The sequence below is a fragment of the Ips typographus genome, linkage group LG2, assembly GCF_016097725.1.
Source record: "Ips typographus isolate SLU linkage group LG2, UJ_Ityp_2.0, whole genome shotgun sequence".
Taxonomy (NCBI): domain Eukaryota; kingdom Metazoa; phylum Arthropoda; class Insecta; order Coleoptera; family Curculionidae; genus Ips; species Ips typographus.
Window position 1 is genome coordinate 21,687,214 of NC_138423.1, and position 14,059 is coordinate 21,701,272.

Here is a 14,059-nt window from a genome sequence, read left to right on the forward strand (position 1 = left end):
CACATGCTTTTGAGATGTGTTTCTGCCTAAAGTGCTAATCCCCCTGTTCTCCCTCATAAAATTTGCATTCAATACATTTAGAGCAGTTTTATCCCTTTAAAAGTGAACGAAAGTTGTCATGAAACTGTGAAAAGTTAAATCAGACACCGTCAAGGATGAATTTGTCGTGTTTCACCTTGTTTTTATTCAACATCGCTTGTTTGGGGGTTGTTTTGGCCGGAAGGGACTTTTACAACATTTTGGGTGTCTCCAAGTCGGCCACCCTTCACGAAATCAAAAAAGCCTATCGTCGGCTGGCCAAGGAACTTCATCCGGACAAGAATCAAGATGATCCAGATGCGTCCACAAAATTTCAAGACTTGGGAGCAGCTTATGAGGTGTTATCAGATGAAGAGAAACGCAAAAAGTATGATCGTTGTGGAGAAGACTGTTTACAAAAAGACGGTATGATGGACGGTGGAATGGATCCATTTGCCAGTTTTTTTGGTGACTTTGGATTCCACTTTGGGGGTGGTGAGCAGAGAAATGAAGCTCCCAGGGGGGCGGATCTGGTTATGGATATTTATGTGACCTTGGAAGATTTATATACAGGTTTGCCAATTGCAAAAAAGTATTTTCTAAAGTTTTTTACTCTACTAAGATGAATTTAGGAAACTTTATTGAAATTACAAGAAATAAACCTGTGATGAAGCCCACACATGGCACCCGTAAATGTAACTGCAGGCAGGAGATGATTACTAAAAGCTTAGGACCCGGCAGGTTCCAAATGATGCAGCAAACAGTTTGTGATGAGTGTCCTAATGTTAAGCTAGTCAATGAGGAGAGAACTCTTGAAATGGAGGTAGAGGCTGGTTAGTGTATTAATAATTAATACTCATTCCAAGAATGGTGTTATAATATTGATTGTTCCAGGAATGATGGATGGTCAAGAAACTAGGTTTACTGCAGAGGGTGAGCCTCATTTGGATGGTGAACCTGGTGATTTAATTTTAAAGGTTAAAACACAACCACATCCAGTTTTTGAAAGAAGAGGTGATGATTTGTATACAAATGTCACTATTTCACTTCAGGTAATATTGTATCAGATTATTATATTAACTATTATTAAAAACTTATTGTATTTACAGGATGCATTGGTTGGATTCACTATTGAACTGCCACATCTAGACGGACATATGGTGTCAGTTACACGTGACAAAATCACGTGGCCCGGCGCTCGGATCCGTAAGAAAGGAGAGGGAATGCCCAACTATGAAAATAATAACCTTCAGGGCACTCTTTTCATTACTTTCGATGTCGAGTTTCCTAAACAGGAACTCAGTACTGAGGACAAAGAAGGTTTGTATTCTGTTTACGTATCAGTCAAACTGTCATTATTAAATCTTTTTTACAGCTATTAAGAAAATATTAAATCAAAGTTCCAATAATCGGGTGTACAACGGCCTTCGAGGACATTGAGGACAACAGTGCCTCAACCTGACTTTTCTGTGTACATATGAATGCAGTTTGTATGAGTGAAGTTTAATTTATTTATAAGTTTATAAGCACCAAGTGATTTTTAGTGCGTCGGTTTCCTTTGTAAATTATTTGTACAATAAATTGTGTTAAAAGATTTTTTTTTTATTTTAACTAAATAGTTCAGTATCAAGGTTGGTACATTTTAGTGTTTTCTTGCCTCATATGCTCAAATAAGGGATGGTTCGTTTTGCGACGCTCTACGGAGCCTGCAGAGCGAATCTGACGTCACGATGACGCAGTTTCAAATCAAGTGGTCACCTGACCAACTGTTGAATGATGTTGACCGCCCTCTATACTAGAAAGCCTAAAATGTCACTTTTAATGGCGGCGTTAGCGCTTTTCGTTTTATACAAAAACGTATGCAGATGCAGTAAGAAAAATGTTTTTTCTAAATTATTTCGTGTAGTTGATTGCAAGTTGTGACTGAAAAATCAAAGAAAGGTTCATTCCTGATCCAGATATGTATAGATAGAGCGTTTGTTATGCACTCAAAGCCAGCCTAAACAAATTGGTTACATTTGTCCCACACAGCAAAATAGTTTAAACACTGTTCAATGTAAGAAAATCTGTAAATGCTTGAAACTAGGTAAGCAAAATTGGTAAATGGTTCTTATGTTATTACCAAGAACATTCATTCAAAATTATTTTTGTTGCTCTCACAATGAAGGATGCTTTAAAATGTAACTCACATACCTGTACATGTAACAAGTATCTAATAAGTTTACTGTACTAGAAAGCTCTTATACCTACCATTGAGTATAGTGTTAGAGTAAAATCATCCCACTTCAAAGTGTTCAACCACTGTTGAGTTAGATCTGGTTTTTTGTAAAGTAAAAAACTGACAGGGTTGGTTTTTTCCTGAATTGCTGTTACAATGTGGCTTGAAAAACTTATGAACGGCTTATGAAAAAAATTGATCTAATCCTCAAAAAACTCAATTTCCACAACACAAACTGTCACCACAATTCCCGCCATATTGGAATTTTTGACAAGCACCTTCTAGGCTTTCTAGTATAGTAGGCGGTGGTTCATTAGGTCAGGTCCAATGAATGTATCTATTTCTCTGATTACTAGTTGGAGATTCTCTCCAAGGACGGTAAACAGTACAGGAGTGCTTAATCCCATAAGCGCAATCTTGCCGGTATCGGCTCGGGCCGGTGACGATTTTTACGTCACCATGGGTCTCTCGCGTTTGCGCGATTGTTTTGCGCGATGCGCGATTGCAGTCGATCATTCACGAATATGATCTCGTACATAGCATCTCGGGCGAATATTTAGCGTATTGTGCACCCGAAGGCCCACTGTGACGTCAGAATTCATTCGCCGCCGGGAAACAAAATCGGCCGATCGAGCAATCCTGTACTGTTTAATATCCTTGGATCCTCTCTACGAACAGACCTAATAATACATTGCAAAATTAGCCTTCATCCTTGTCTAGCACATTAATTTATAATAATATATCTCACTTATTATCATATTATCATGTCTGTATAGAGAAAATCAATGACAAAGGTCACATTCAAAACATTTTACCCGAGTTATCTTATTTTCCTTTGTTGTTTGTCATCTTCTAATCCCAGAAAACTCCAAAGAATATCGATTTGTCACACGGTTTTTTGTCAACATAATAGTTTTTTTTCATTACCCGTTTGTTCCTGAGATATTTAAGGTCAAAAATTGCTTTAACCTCCTGAAAAAATTGTGAAAAAACTGCTTCCAGACAGTTCAACGTCTGAAAACACTTTTTTCAAAAAACACCTGAAACAAACTTTGCTTGGAGAAGTATTATAAGCAAATAAGAAAAACATAAAAATTTATTTCCAATTCAAAAACAATATAAAATCAGTCCAACTAATTTCACATTTTTGTGTTCTAATACTTTTGAAACAAATCAGTGTGATTTTGATTATTAATTAATCATATATGAATGTTAATTGTGATGCAAAACTATTTCTATTTTCTAATTATAAGTACTTTTTAATACAAAGTAGTTTCTTATTGAGATTCTGTCAATATCAAAAACCTCTAATTCTAATTCTAATACTAAATATTTGGCTGAAGCAATCTAAAAATTTACATTTGACTAGCATTTGTGATTAACTTGAAACTAAACAATACAATAACAATACTTTCTAAGATGAGGATATTTACTTTCAACGCACTGCGCTTGCGATCTGTACATATTAATTCGACTCACGTCCGACATTTTCAACTCTACAGAGTCGTTACCTTTAAAATGCCGTATCGACGCTTCAAATATCGAATCGCCCGGAACTAGAGCTACCTTGATTTGATATAAATCCGATTTAACTTCCAGATCGGCGGACAAATCGGCAACGAAACCGTCAATGTCAGCGTTCCTGTTGAATTTAAGTAGATTTTTATTGGGTGACATCTTCATTACCCAAAAAACTTTCGAAAGTGCTAAAGGCGCACAAATACTTCTACGAGTGGAAGTGAAGCGGTTAATGGTGTTTACTAGAGTTGTACTCAACCGGTTCGTGATTGGCTGGTTAAGAGTCAGGTTCTCCCAGTCTAAGCACGCGCACCAATGCGGTTCAATGTAGGCGTGACTACACGATCGTTCACTAGGAATCTGTCAAAGAATGATTCACGCTAAATAGCTAACAATTTAACAAGTTTTACCTGAGAAAACAAAGAAACAGCCCTTTGCCGAATATCAGCGTAGGCGGTATACTCAAAGTTCAAAGTATGTTGAAGAGTGCGGTGAATATCAAAAGGTGTAGTCAGCATATGAGAGTTTCCTTTCAAGTTTAAATAGTCATTAGGGTATTTATCTTGGAACCACTTGGGTAGTGTGAATGAAAAAAACGGAAGACGTTCTTCTTGTTTGCCTTGTATCGTATTACGGACATCAGCAAATCTACAACATTATTGCAAATATAGTGCATTTCACTTCTGTCTTAGATTAGTTCTGAAGATTTTTTTTTATATTTTGTGGTTGTCCGATTCAGCGTTTTTCCCGACGATTTAAAAAGCTTTGCTTATGTTGAACCAGGCATATGTTGTCTTAATAATACTTGAAGGTATTTAGGCAAAAAAAGGTAATTTTCAAAATTCAAAATTTTTTCACAAAAAAGTTGAGAAGGAAAAATTTTAATTTTTAAGATCGTACATGGTACAGAAAAAGGTACAAACGAGGTACGTTTGTGGTAAAAATTTACGACCTATCAGGAAAAACTAGAGTCAACTTTAACGACCTCTAGCGGACAAACGGTACAATTTAGTATAGCTTTAGTATAGTCCATGATATAGCTCCTATTCATTAGCTTTCTTTTATCGTAAGGTGCGTCTATACACAAATTTTTCAAATAAGCAAGTTATGGGCGATTTTTTGGAAAAGTGCACGAAATTTCAACTCAAATTTAGAATTTTTGGCCCTACTAGGATTTTGCTCCATCAAAATGACTTTTTCAACTAATTTCAAACTGGGGATTACGAATCTGCTCTAATTGGCACGGTTTCCTGAGAGACCTTGAAATTATGGTAATTACGTTTTGGTAAATGACAGTTCACGTCACATTTCTACCATTAACCTGAAGCTGTCAAGGCAGTCAAAAACAATTTTCAAAATTTAAAAATTTTCATTTTTAAAATGAGGTGCAAGTCAATATTTTGACAGAAAATTCAAAATGGCGTCCTGCAATGCCATTCTGTCTGTCATTTCTTGAAACTACGTGAAATTTCCTTTACAATGAGGTGCAAGCCAATATTTTGACAGGAAGTTCAAAATGAAGGCCTGGAACGCCATTTTGTCTCTCATTTCTTGAAACTACGTTAAATTTCCTTTAAAATGAGGTGCAAGTCAATATTTTGACAGAAAATTCAAAATGGCGGCCTGCAGTGCCATTCTGTCTGTCATTTCTTGAAACTACGTGAAATTCCCTTCAGAATGAGTTGCAAGTCAATATTTTGACAGAAAATTCAAAATGGCGGCCTGCGATGCCATTTTGTCTGTCATTTCTTGAAACTACGTGAAATTTCCTTTACAATGAGGTGCAAGTCGATATTTTGACAGGGAATTCAAAATGGAAGCCTGGAACGCTATTTTGTCTCTCATTTCTCGAAACTACGTTAAATTTCCTTCAGAATGAGGTGCAAGTCAATATTTTGATAGAAGATTCAAAATGGCGGCCTGGAACCGTCAAAAAATACAACTTTATTGTCAAGTTACAGTTGACGTCTCGGTGTCATTTTATGTTAAAATTTCCCGGAAAAGACACTGGTGCAGTCGGTTTTTTGATATCTCAAAAACTAACAGAGTTGGACCTAAAATTTAACATTTTTACCATTTCTTTGCCAGGAACTCGGCCGGATTAACAGATACATGAAATCTGACTAAAAAATATTTACATATAATATGTGATTTTATGGTAAATGAATTTTAACGCCCTCTAGCGTCCAAACGGAGTTATCAATCAACTCATGTGGGGATATTTTTGGAAACCTTGAAATCTGATCTATCTTTTGTTTTCTATGACATTTTGACGTATCTTGTCAAGTACGGGAGTAATTTAGGGTCAAAACAACTAGTGTCACAAAATATGTGATTTTATGGTAAAATAATTTTAACGCCCTCTAGCGTCCAAACGGAGTTATCAATCAACTCATGTGGGGATATTTTTGGAAACCTTGAAATCTGATCTATCTTTTGTTTTCTATGACATTTTGACGTATCTTGTTAAGTACGGGAGTAATTTATGGTCAAAGCAACGGGTGTCACAAAATATGCTATTTTTACAAAAAGTGCAATTTTGGCAACTATTTTTCTGTTTATGGTCCTTGTGTGGCTCCAAACCATTCGCGAATTTAAAGATTCGTAAATAACACACGTCAAATTTCCATGTCGCTCAAAAAGACAATTATTACGTCACTGAAATAAAATTACCTGTGACCATGATCCGCCATTAAAATCAAAAGTGTATTATTCAAAGCGCCAGAATTGTCCAATTCACTTAGCATAGTCAGAGTATCATCATCGGCAACTCCTATCAAATTATAATCGTCGTGAGACAGCTCCCCATGAAACGCAAATAAAAATTTGGGTTTAGTTTGGTACACACTAAAAAACTAATTAAAACTCTCTTAGTTTAAGTCAAGTTACAATTACTCTTCTTACATCTTTAATCATGTTTAGCATGACTTTATGGCGGGGAGAGTCGCCAGTACACAGTTTTGGCCACTTACTTTGCTCCCCTAAATTAGCTAAATAGTAAGGCCTCATATAGTGATCTGTTGGAGCTTCCTGGAATCGGAATAGTAACTCTCTAATATTGCGCTGATGATTGATTACCTTAAATCCGTTTAGTCGATAGGTAAACGTTCCGATATTGGGAACGTCTTCAAAGAAGGCGGTTACGTACCCCGACTTTTTAAATTCGTTCCATATAAAAGGGTAGGAATTAACGTAGTGGGTGTTTTGTAAACGTTTTCTAGTGTCGGGCAGTTCCAACTCGGTTTTGCCGGTCAAAAGTGGTATTAAAGCTTGAGGTGTTCCATCACCTACTATGTTATATCTAAAATTAGATTAATAAACTCCAAAAAATTAACTTTTGGGTTATATGATAATTTTCTCACCCTTCTAGTATCACAGCACCTAATTTCTTAGTTAAATACTGGTAAGTCTTTGGTAACTTCCTGATAAAAGCATTCTTTGACAGTGAATCATACCCAAACATCAACACATTCATCTTTAAAGCTGTATCCCTCATTTCTTCCCAACTTGATTTATCCCAAATGTCATTATCCAGCCTAATACCCGTTAAAGTGGCTGACCATTTGTGATCAGCTGACTGACAAGACGCTCTGACAACGTCGCTTTTTTCCAGCTTATAATACTCTGTAGAGGTAGTCGTCTCGCCGTCAGACAATTCAAAGTCATCAATACGCATTATATCGGTGAAGGAGCATTTGATTGGTCCAAATTTGCGTCTGGCTTCCTCTTGAATAACACATTCAGATCCCTGATATGTATAAATTTTGATGTAAAATTTTATGGTAGTTTGTGATTGGTCAAGAAAAAGCAGCAAGCTTTCTTTGACCAATCACAGACTATCCAGTGTGCTGAGCTACCCAAATGTCATTATAGTGCTTATTCAACTCACTTGACATTTAACCCAATCAATGCCAGCTTTCGAACAATTAATATGAGGTACATCTTTAACAAATTTCATTATTTCTGGGTTGTCAATTGGAAGTTGAGGTTGCTTGCATGCTAGAAAACTGCCCTGTTCTTTGATTAGCATATCAATCTTTTGTCTAAAAAAAAAATGATTTAACATAGAATTTTTAGAAGTTTTTCTCTACAAGACTAAAGAGTGTTTGTCACCTTACTTTAACATTAATTTAAATATATTGATGATCAAAAAATTAGGAGAACTTAAGAAATAATACTAATTTTCCTAGACAACATAGCAAAACAAGAGTTAAAATGTATGAGGAATTCACCAACCTGCAAAGGTGCTTAAATAAATACATATGTGTGGGCTAATAGCTAAGGTTGTATTGAGAGTTGTGACTTACAAACGTAATTTACGGTCGACATCGTTGATCAAAGTGTAGTGGGGCCATATCAGTAAAACTGATAGCAACACAGCTAAAACAAGAACCAAAAGGATTTTTCTTCGCAGTGTTAGGGTAAACATCCGGAAAAGCCACTTTGAACTCATATTTGATCAGGAAATCATGTCATTTCTTGTTGATTTAATTTCACTGGACTACAAAAGTTGAAATTGCGGTTGGGTTTTCAAATTAAGTAATTATTTTCACTCTATTATTAGTACTTTGACTAAAACAATTTTGTATGAAATATGTAGTTTGAATGTAAATAAAACCGGCAAGATGATTGTTGATTATAAATAAAAACAATTGACTTTGCTGTGTTGCCAAGTTGAATGTTTTTTGACATTTAGTCACGTGAGCACCGTATGAGATGTCCTAATTATAGTCACGTGATCAAAGTTAGACACTAACCTAAAAACTTCCAGTGAAATGTTGCTGGATTTTGTAAGGACAAACACGGCCATTAAAACACACTTTCTTATGAATACTGATAGAGTTTTAGGTTAAATTTAACGATTTACTAAAGACTATCAGTTGATATTTCATAAATGGGGGCCGTGTTTGCCCTTCCAAAAGTTTCAAACAGCTGTTTCTGACATTTCATTGGAGGGCCTAATAATAAGTTTTTTTAGGTTATTTTTATGTTGTACCTAACCTCACACTTCACACTTCACATTCACTTCTAGAAAAATAGGAAACAAACGTCCTTGCCTATTTTTTCACAATGTTTGCGCGAGCTTCCTCGTTGAGTAATGTAATCTCTAAAGTGATTTTCAAACGGCAATTTGCCTCTTCTTCCGTGTTATTCCAACAAACACCCGAAACCCCTATCGTTCCAACAAGAGAAATCACGAAAGACCGCAGTGAACCGGTACCATTGGAGACGAGCATCCGCTACTTGAAAAGTGCTGCGTACCAACAAACCTACGGCACCGAACCAGTTTGGGTCCCATACAGAAGAAACCATAAAGGAACTCTTCCACCTAGACACACCAGAAGAACTTGCATTCGTGGGGGGAAAATATCAACTGGTAGTCCTTGTCCGATTTGCCGCGACGAATATTTGGTGCTCCACGAAGAGAATACCAACCTGCTGCAGCAGTTTATTTCGCCGTTTACCGGTGGTGTTTTAGGGTACGACAAAACGGGACTTTGCAGAAAACAACAGACCAGGCTGGAAGTTTGCATTAAGCGTGCTTATGATCAGGGTTTGTTAGTCTACGACGTGCCCTTTCGTCAATACGACTATTCCCAATACTACCCAGAGGCTAAAGAGTAATGGAGGCTGATTTTGTCATAGTTGGTGGTGGAATTGCAGGTGTGTCTTGTGCTGAATCTCTGGCATTTTTACAACCTGATAAAACTATTATTTTGTTAAGTGAATCAGCTTTAATTAAAACTGTCACCAACCTGCATGCCATCACCAAAACTATTATGTCATTTGATGTAAAAGAAACACTTGGGAGTTCACTTAGTGATAAGTACAGTAACATTAAAATAGTGTATGAAAAAATGAGTAAAGTTAATGATAATGATTTTTGCATTACTACTGAAAGTGGTTTAAACATAAAGTATGCATACTTATGCTTATGTATGGGGGCGCAGCCTAAGTTGATACCTCAATCCCAACAGTTTCCAGAATTTATTATAGGAATTAGAGACACAGACTCAGTGGAATGTTTTGTTGAAAAACTGAAAGGTAGTAAGAAGATTGTGGTGGTTGGTAATGGAGGAATTGCTTCTGAAGTTGTGTACAAACTAAGTAACATACAGATTGATTGGGTGGTTAAAGATAATCATATTTCAGCTACTTTTGTTGATCCAGGGGCAGCTGAGTTCTTTCAAGATTCACTAAAAAAAGGCCAAGAGCAACCTAGTGAAGCAATTAGCAAGAGAATGCGTTATAGAGAAGAAAATGCCCCACATTCTGGTGCAGCTCTTGGTCCAGATTGGTACAAAAATTTAGTTATTTCAGGAGCAAACAATGCCAACACCCAAAGAAAAGTGAACATCCACTATGAATGTGAAATTGCCTCAGTGACAAAGTCCAGCAACACTCTTGAAGTGATCCTTACCAATGGACAGAAAGTTGCATGTGACTTGATTGTTTCAGCTACAGGAGTGATGCCAAGATCCCACATCCAAACATCAAACCCACTAGACATTGCAGATGATGGTGGAATCAAAGTGAATGAATACATGCAAACTAATTTAAACAGAATTTATGCAGCTGGAGACATATGCACTGCCAATTGGCCTTTTGCAAAACACTGGTTCCAAATGAAACTTTGGACACAAGCCCGCCAAATGGGTTGTTATGCTGCAAAGTGCATGGCAGGTGTTGCAAATAATGAAGAAGTGTTGCAAGACTTTTGTTTTGAAATCTTCACTCACTCCACCAAACTGTTTGGTTTTAAAGTGATCTTGTTGGGACTGTTCAATGGACAAAAGTTGGACAACAAGTATGAGGTGCTGTTAAGAACAACCAAAGGAATGGAGTATGTCAAGTTTGTTATAGAGGATCATAAGTTGCAAGGCGCCATTTTAATTGGAGACACTGACCTGGAAGAGATGTGTGAAAACCTTATATTGAACCAAATTAATTTAGAACCCTATGGTGATGATATATTGAATCCAGACATTGATATTGAAGACTATTTTGACTAGTAGTATATTTAGAGTTGGTCAGTGTTACTTAAATACTATTTTATATACACATATTGCTGTAATATAATTCTAGAAAAGTTTAATTTTTAATTCCTGTCCCAACCAGAAATGCAAAGATTATGCAACTTTTTAACAAAACATCCACCTGTTACCACATTCATTACAACAAACAAATGTGGTCATTGGTTCATCAGAAGCCAGCGTTTGCAACTGCATGTAAGTGCAGTTGCGCTTCTGGCACTTGTCACATTTGAACATGTCCGTTTTTGTACCTGTCGAATAAAACGCTTTAACCCGCACACAGTTATAAAGAAATAATAACCTTGTCCTCTGGTTGCCAGTTGGGCACGATTTAGGGCTTCCTGATTATACTTTTCTTTTAACTGTCTGACTTCATCGTTTGCCATATCCGCCGAAGTCATTTTAGCCAGTCTAAAAGTGCGTAAATGTAAATTTCAGAGTGGTACAAAATGTAGCCCAAAACTTGCCTTTGAGCAGTTAAAGCGCCTATCCTGCATTTTGTTCTTAATGCGTTTTTTGGGTCGTTTAAATTTGAAATTATCGATCGGACTCTGTTTTTGTACTTTGTATCAGTCCCTTTAAATTCACTGAAAATCGCTTCTTCCAAATCTTCAGCAGACATACAGTCTAACAAAAATAATATATGATAGGTAAAGTAAATACATTCTAATCAAGTAAAAGTAAAGTAATACTTTTACAATCGTCATCTTCACTGTCGGGTTTTAGAGCTTTGGCCAACATTTCTCTACATTTTAACCGTACTGAGTCTAATGATGAATCAACAGATTCAGTAAAGCCAGCAGAAGTTGAAGGTAAAGCAGCTTTGTGGTTTTTTTCCTTTGGTTTCTTTTCATTTTGATCTTTTAGTGATTTCAAACCTTAAATTTGTCCATCAATACTTAAATAAAAAAAAGATGCATTTTGCTGTTTGGGGCAATTCCCCTTGAAGACTAACTATATGAAATACATTCACTTTGTGTAAAAAATAGATACCTTTACTAGTACTAGCCGAGTCTTGATCATTATCCAACAATTTTTTCCACTCTTTGATTAGTTTTTTGCACAAAACATCTACCTCTTTCTCCTGCTTACTGACTCGTCTTAGTGTATTTACCGTTTTTCCCATACCCGTTTTCGTCAAAATATCCAAACTAATTTTGAGTGTTTGCAATTCTTTTAGAAGCTTGACTATGTCTTTCCCCTATAAAATGGTGTAAACAAGAAACAATCCTGCTGTGTTAAAATACTTACACTGATTACACTATTATCAGAAGTGATTTTAGTCAACTGTTTCTGAATTTCAATAACTTTTTTTAGGACACTCATATTAGCTTTTACCTTAATTACTAAAAAAAGGAATGTAAAATTTGCGGATATGAAAAATCACTCAACTCGGCTTAACCAGGTCTGCCAACCTTTAAAACAAATTGATAAGATAAAAATATTATTTTTTTTCTGTTGGTATTGTTTTAAAAACTGATAGAAGACTACTTCAACATAACCACAGAACCAAATATTAAATTTTTATATTTAAACATCACTAATTTTTGTGAAACTTAAAATACCAACAGAAAACAAAATTACCAGATTCTCAATGTTTTAAACACAATGCCACATAAAAATAGGAACTTGATAAATTAGAAAAAAAAACAAAAAGTAGAACATAAGTATTTAATAACCTAAAAATTATGCTTTCAAAGCAAACTTTCTTGGTGGGAAGGCAGACAGCTTCCTGAGTTCTTTAGAAGTCTTGATCTTCCGTTCGTGCGATGAAAGGGCACGACGAATAGCGCGAGTCTTCTTGGGTCTCAGGTCCAAAGGCTTGTACTTCTTATTTTTGTACAGTCTCCTTAAGTTCTCCTTTTGCTTTTGGTGCATAACAATGTATACGCGGGCGATAGCTTTCCTTACAACACGACTGAAATAAGGAAAATACCGGTTTATTTTTTGATAAAACATGCAAAATTAGCTTAAACAAGTTCACTTTGAGACGAAAACTGGCAAAGTTTTACTTACATTTTGGAAAGCTTTGACGGGGCACCGCCGGTAACTTTAGCTACGCGGAGACTTGTCAGTTCCTTTTTTAAGTCTTCGAGCTGTTTGGTCAGCTCCTTTTTGTCCTTGGTCCGGAGTTCTGAGCACTTTACCTTACCCTAAAAACGAAAACAGAAATGTAACCTAAAAAATAAATTCTCCAAATTTGTGGACAATTTCACACACAAAACAGAACAATTATTACTGAACTCGACTTTACACTACCAAATATGTGTTTTTTAACAACGAATTAATTGTGATGAGCTAGGAATTTTACGATAAATTCAGATTTATTTATTAAACCTACCATTTTGGCGTCCGAAAAAAATCGTAAAGAAATTAACTCAGCCGTGAAGTTTGGCCTTTCGACGTTTAAAGAAGGGACTTACGTCAAATGTCAATGAAAAGAAAAATAGTAGAGAAGACATTAAGCAGTTTCTCAGCGATGTTGCCATGTGTACCTTTCACATTCATATACGATAACGCCAATAACGCCATTGTCTTTCATAACACCATCACCTTCAAATGGCCTCAGTTGCTGCATAATAGGTTGTGGCACACTACCAGTTGACAAGGTTTTTTTAAACACCGATTCTCTTTTATGTTTCTATCTTTTTTTTGTCAATATACTGTTGTAGCCTTATCCTTATCTCGTGTGACACAGACAGGACCTAACTCAAGGACGGTAAACAGTAATGGATTTCTTAATCATATAAGCGCAATGTTGCCCTTATCGGCCTGGGCCGGTGACGATTTTTACGTCACCATCAAGTCGGAGATCGCGCGATTGTTAACCGATTTCTCTATGACGATCATATTTATGGTATTGTGCGCCGGAGACATTTGAAGGTGATTTTGGAGCAAATTATTTTGGGAGAAAATACGGTGGATCGAATTAGTTTTGGGTCGCTTTATATTTCCATCAATTATTTTGGAGCAAATTATATTTGGTCGTTTTTTTTTTTAGACGCATTTATTTTGGGTAAAAATATTTTGGAGAAAAACACGCATCCCCATAAAATAGGCTCTCAAAGAACAAAAAAACAAAAAATTCTAAATCGACCAAATTCTAAGTTTTTCAAATCAAAAAATAAACAGAAATTGCAGTTAAAAAGTACCTACAGGAACCGTTTTGAACAATTCTACAACATTTTATTTAGATAATAACTTCTTGATGGATATGAAGTACTGATTAACTCGCAGATTAAAGAAACATGCACAAACTAGACTCAAACAT

General features: G+C 36.0%; 6 protein-coding genes across 9 annotated transcripts; 3 read left to right on the plus strand and 3 right to left on the minus strand.

The window, feature by feature from the left end:
• The first annotated feature begins 4 nt into the window (after positions 1 to 4).
• Positions 5 to 1,612, plus strand: shv (DnaJ heat shock protein family member shriveled). The gene is made up of 5 exons (XM_081974492.1): positions 5 to 591; positions 651 to 851; positions 913 to 1,070; positions 1,128 to 1,338; positions 1,394 to 1,612. The coding sequence occupies exons 1-5, from the start codon at positions 156 to 158 to the stop codon at positions 1,456 to 1,458; spliced, it is 1,071 nt and encodes a 356-aa protein (XP_081830618.1). The 5' UTR covers positions 5 to 155; the 3' UTR covers positions 1,459 to 1,612.
• Positions 1,613 to 3,314: 1,702 nt separating this feature from the next.
• On the minus strand, positions 3,315 to 8,402 carry LOC145725651 (uncharacterized). Of its 2 annotated transcripts, none has more exons than XM_081974486.1 (8): positions 8,062 to 8,402; positions 7,644 to 7,797; positions 7,117 to 7,502; positions 6,833 to 7,055; positions 6,659 to 6,784; positions 6,428 to 6,609; positions 4,165 to 4,402; positions 3,315 to 4,114 (listed from the first exon to the last, which is right to left on the minus strand). In XM_081974486.1, the coding sequence occupies exons 1-8, from the start codon at positions 8,205 to 8,207 to the stop codon at positions 3,626 to 3,628; spliced, it is 1,944 nt and encodes a 647-aa protein (XP_081830612.1). In that variant the 5' UTR covers positions 8,208 to 8,402; the 3' UTR covers positions 3,315 to 3,625. The 2 variants fall into 2 exon arrangements, with proteins under 2 accessions (XP_081830612.1, XP_081830613.1); XM_081974487.1 differs by lacking the exon at positions 8,062 to 8,402 and adding an exon at positions 7,991 to 8,031.
• A 228-nt stretch (positions 8,403 to 8,630) lies between these two features.
• Positions 8,631 to 9,379, plus strand: mRpS18B (mitochondrial ribosomal protein S18B). The gene has a single exon (XM_081974500.1). The coding sequence runs from the start codon at positions 8,825 to 8,827 to the stop codon at positions 9,377 to 9,379; it is 555 nt and encodes a 184-aa protein (XP_081830626.1). The 5' UTR covers positions 8,631 to 8,824.
• Positions 9,379 to 10,850, plus strand: Pyroxd1 (pyridine nucleotide-disulfide oxidoreductase domain 1). Its single transcript, XM_081974489.1, has one exon. The coding sequence runs from the start codon at positions 9,379 to 9,381 to the stop codon at positions 10,765 to 10,767; it is 1,389 nt and encodes a 462-aa protein (XP_081830615.1). The 3' UTR covers positions 10,768 to 10,850.
• LOC145725658 (transcription elongation factor S-II-like) lies at positions 10,748 to 12,220 on the minus strand. Of its 3 annotated transcripts, none has more exons than XM_081974496.1 (6): positions 12,049 to 12,215; positions 11,782 to 11,989; positions 11,481 to 11,666; positions 11,256 to 11,415; positions 11,090 to 11,199; positions 10,748 to 11,039 (listed from the first exon to the last, which is right to left on the minus strand). In XM_081974496.1, exons 1-6 carry the CDS (start codon positions 12,112 to 12,114, stop codon positions 10,897 to 10,899), a joined length of 873 nt encoding a protein of 290 aa, XP_081830622.1. In that variant the 5' UTR covers positions 12,115 to 12,215; the 3' UTR covers positions 10,748 to 10,896. The 3 variants fall into 3 exon arrangements, with proteins under 3 accessions (XP_081830622.1, XP_081830621.1, XP_081830623.1); XM_081974495.1 differs by having other exon boundaries at positions 12,040 to 12,214; XM_081974497.1 differs by lacking the exon at positions 11,481 to 11,666 and having other exon boundaries at positions 12,040 to 12,220.
• Positions 12,221 to 12,445: 225 nt separating this feature from the next.
• RpL35 (Ribosomal protein L35) lies at positions 12,446 to 13,265 on the minus strand. The gene is made up of 3 exons (XM_081974507.1): positions 13,130 to 13,265; positions 12,805 to 12,941; positions 12,446 to 12,706 (listed from the first exon to the last, which is right to left on the minus strand). Exons 1-3 carry the CDS (start codon positions 13,130 to 13,132, stop codon positions 12,475 to 12,477), a joined length of 372 nt encoding a protein of 123 aa, XP_081830633.1. The 5' UTR covers positions 13,133 to 13,265; the 3' UTR covers positions 12,446 to 12,474.
• Positions 13,266 to 14,059: the final 794 nt, after the last annotated feature.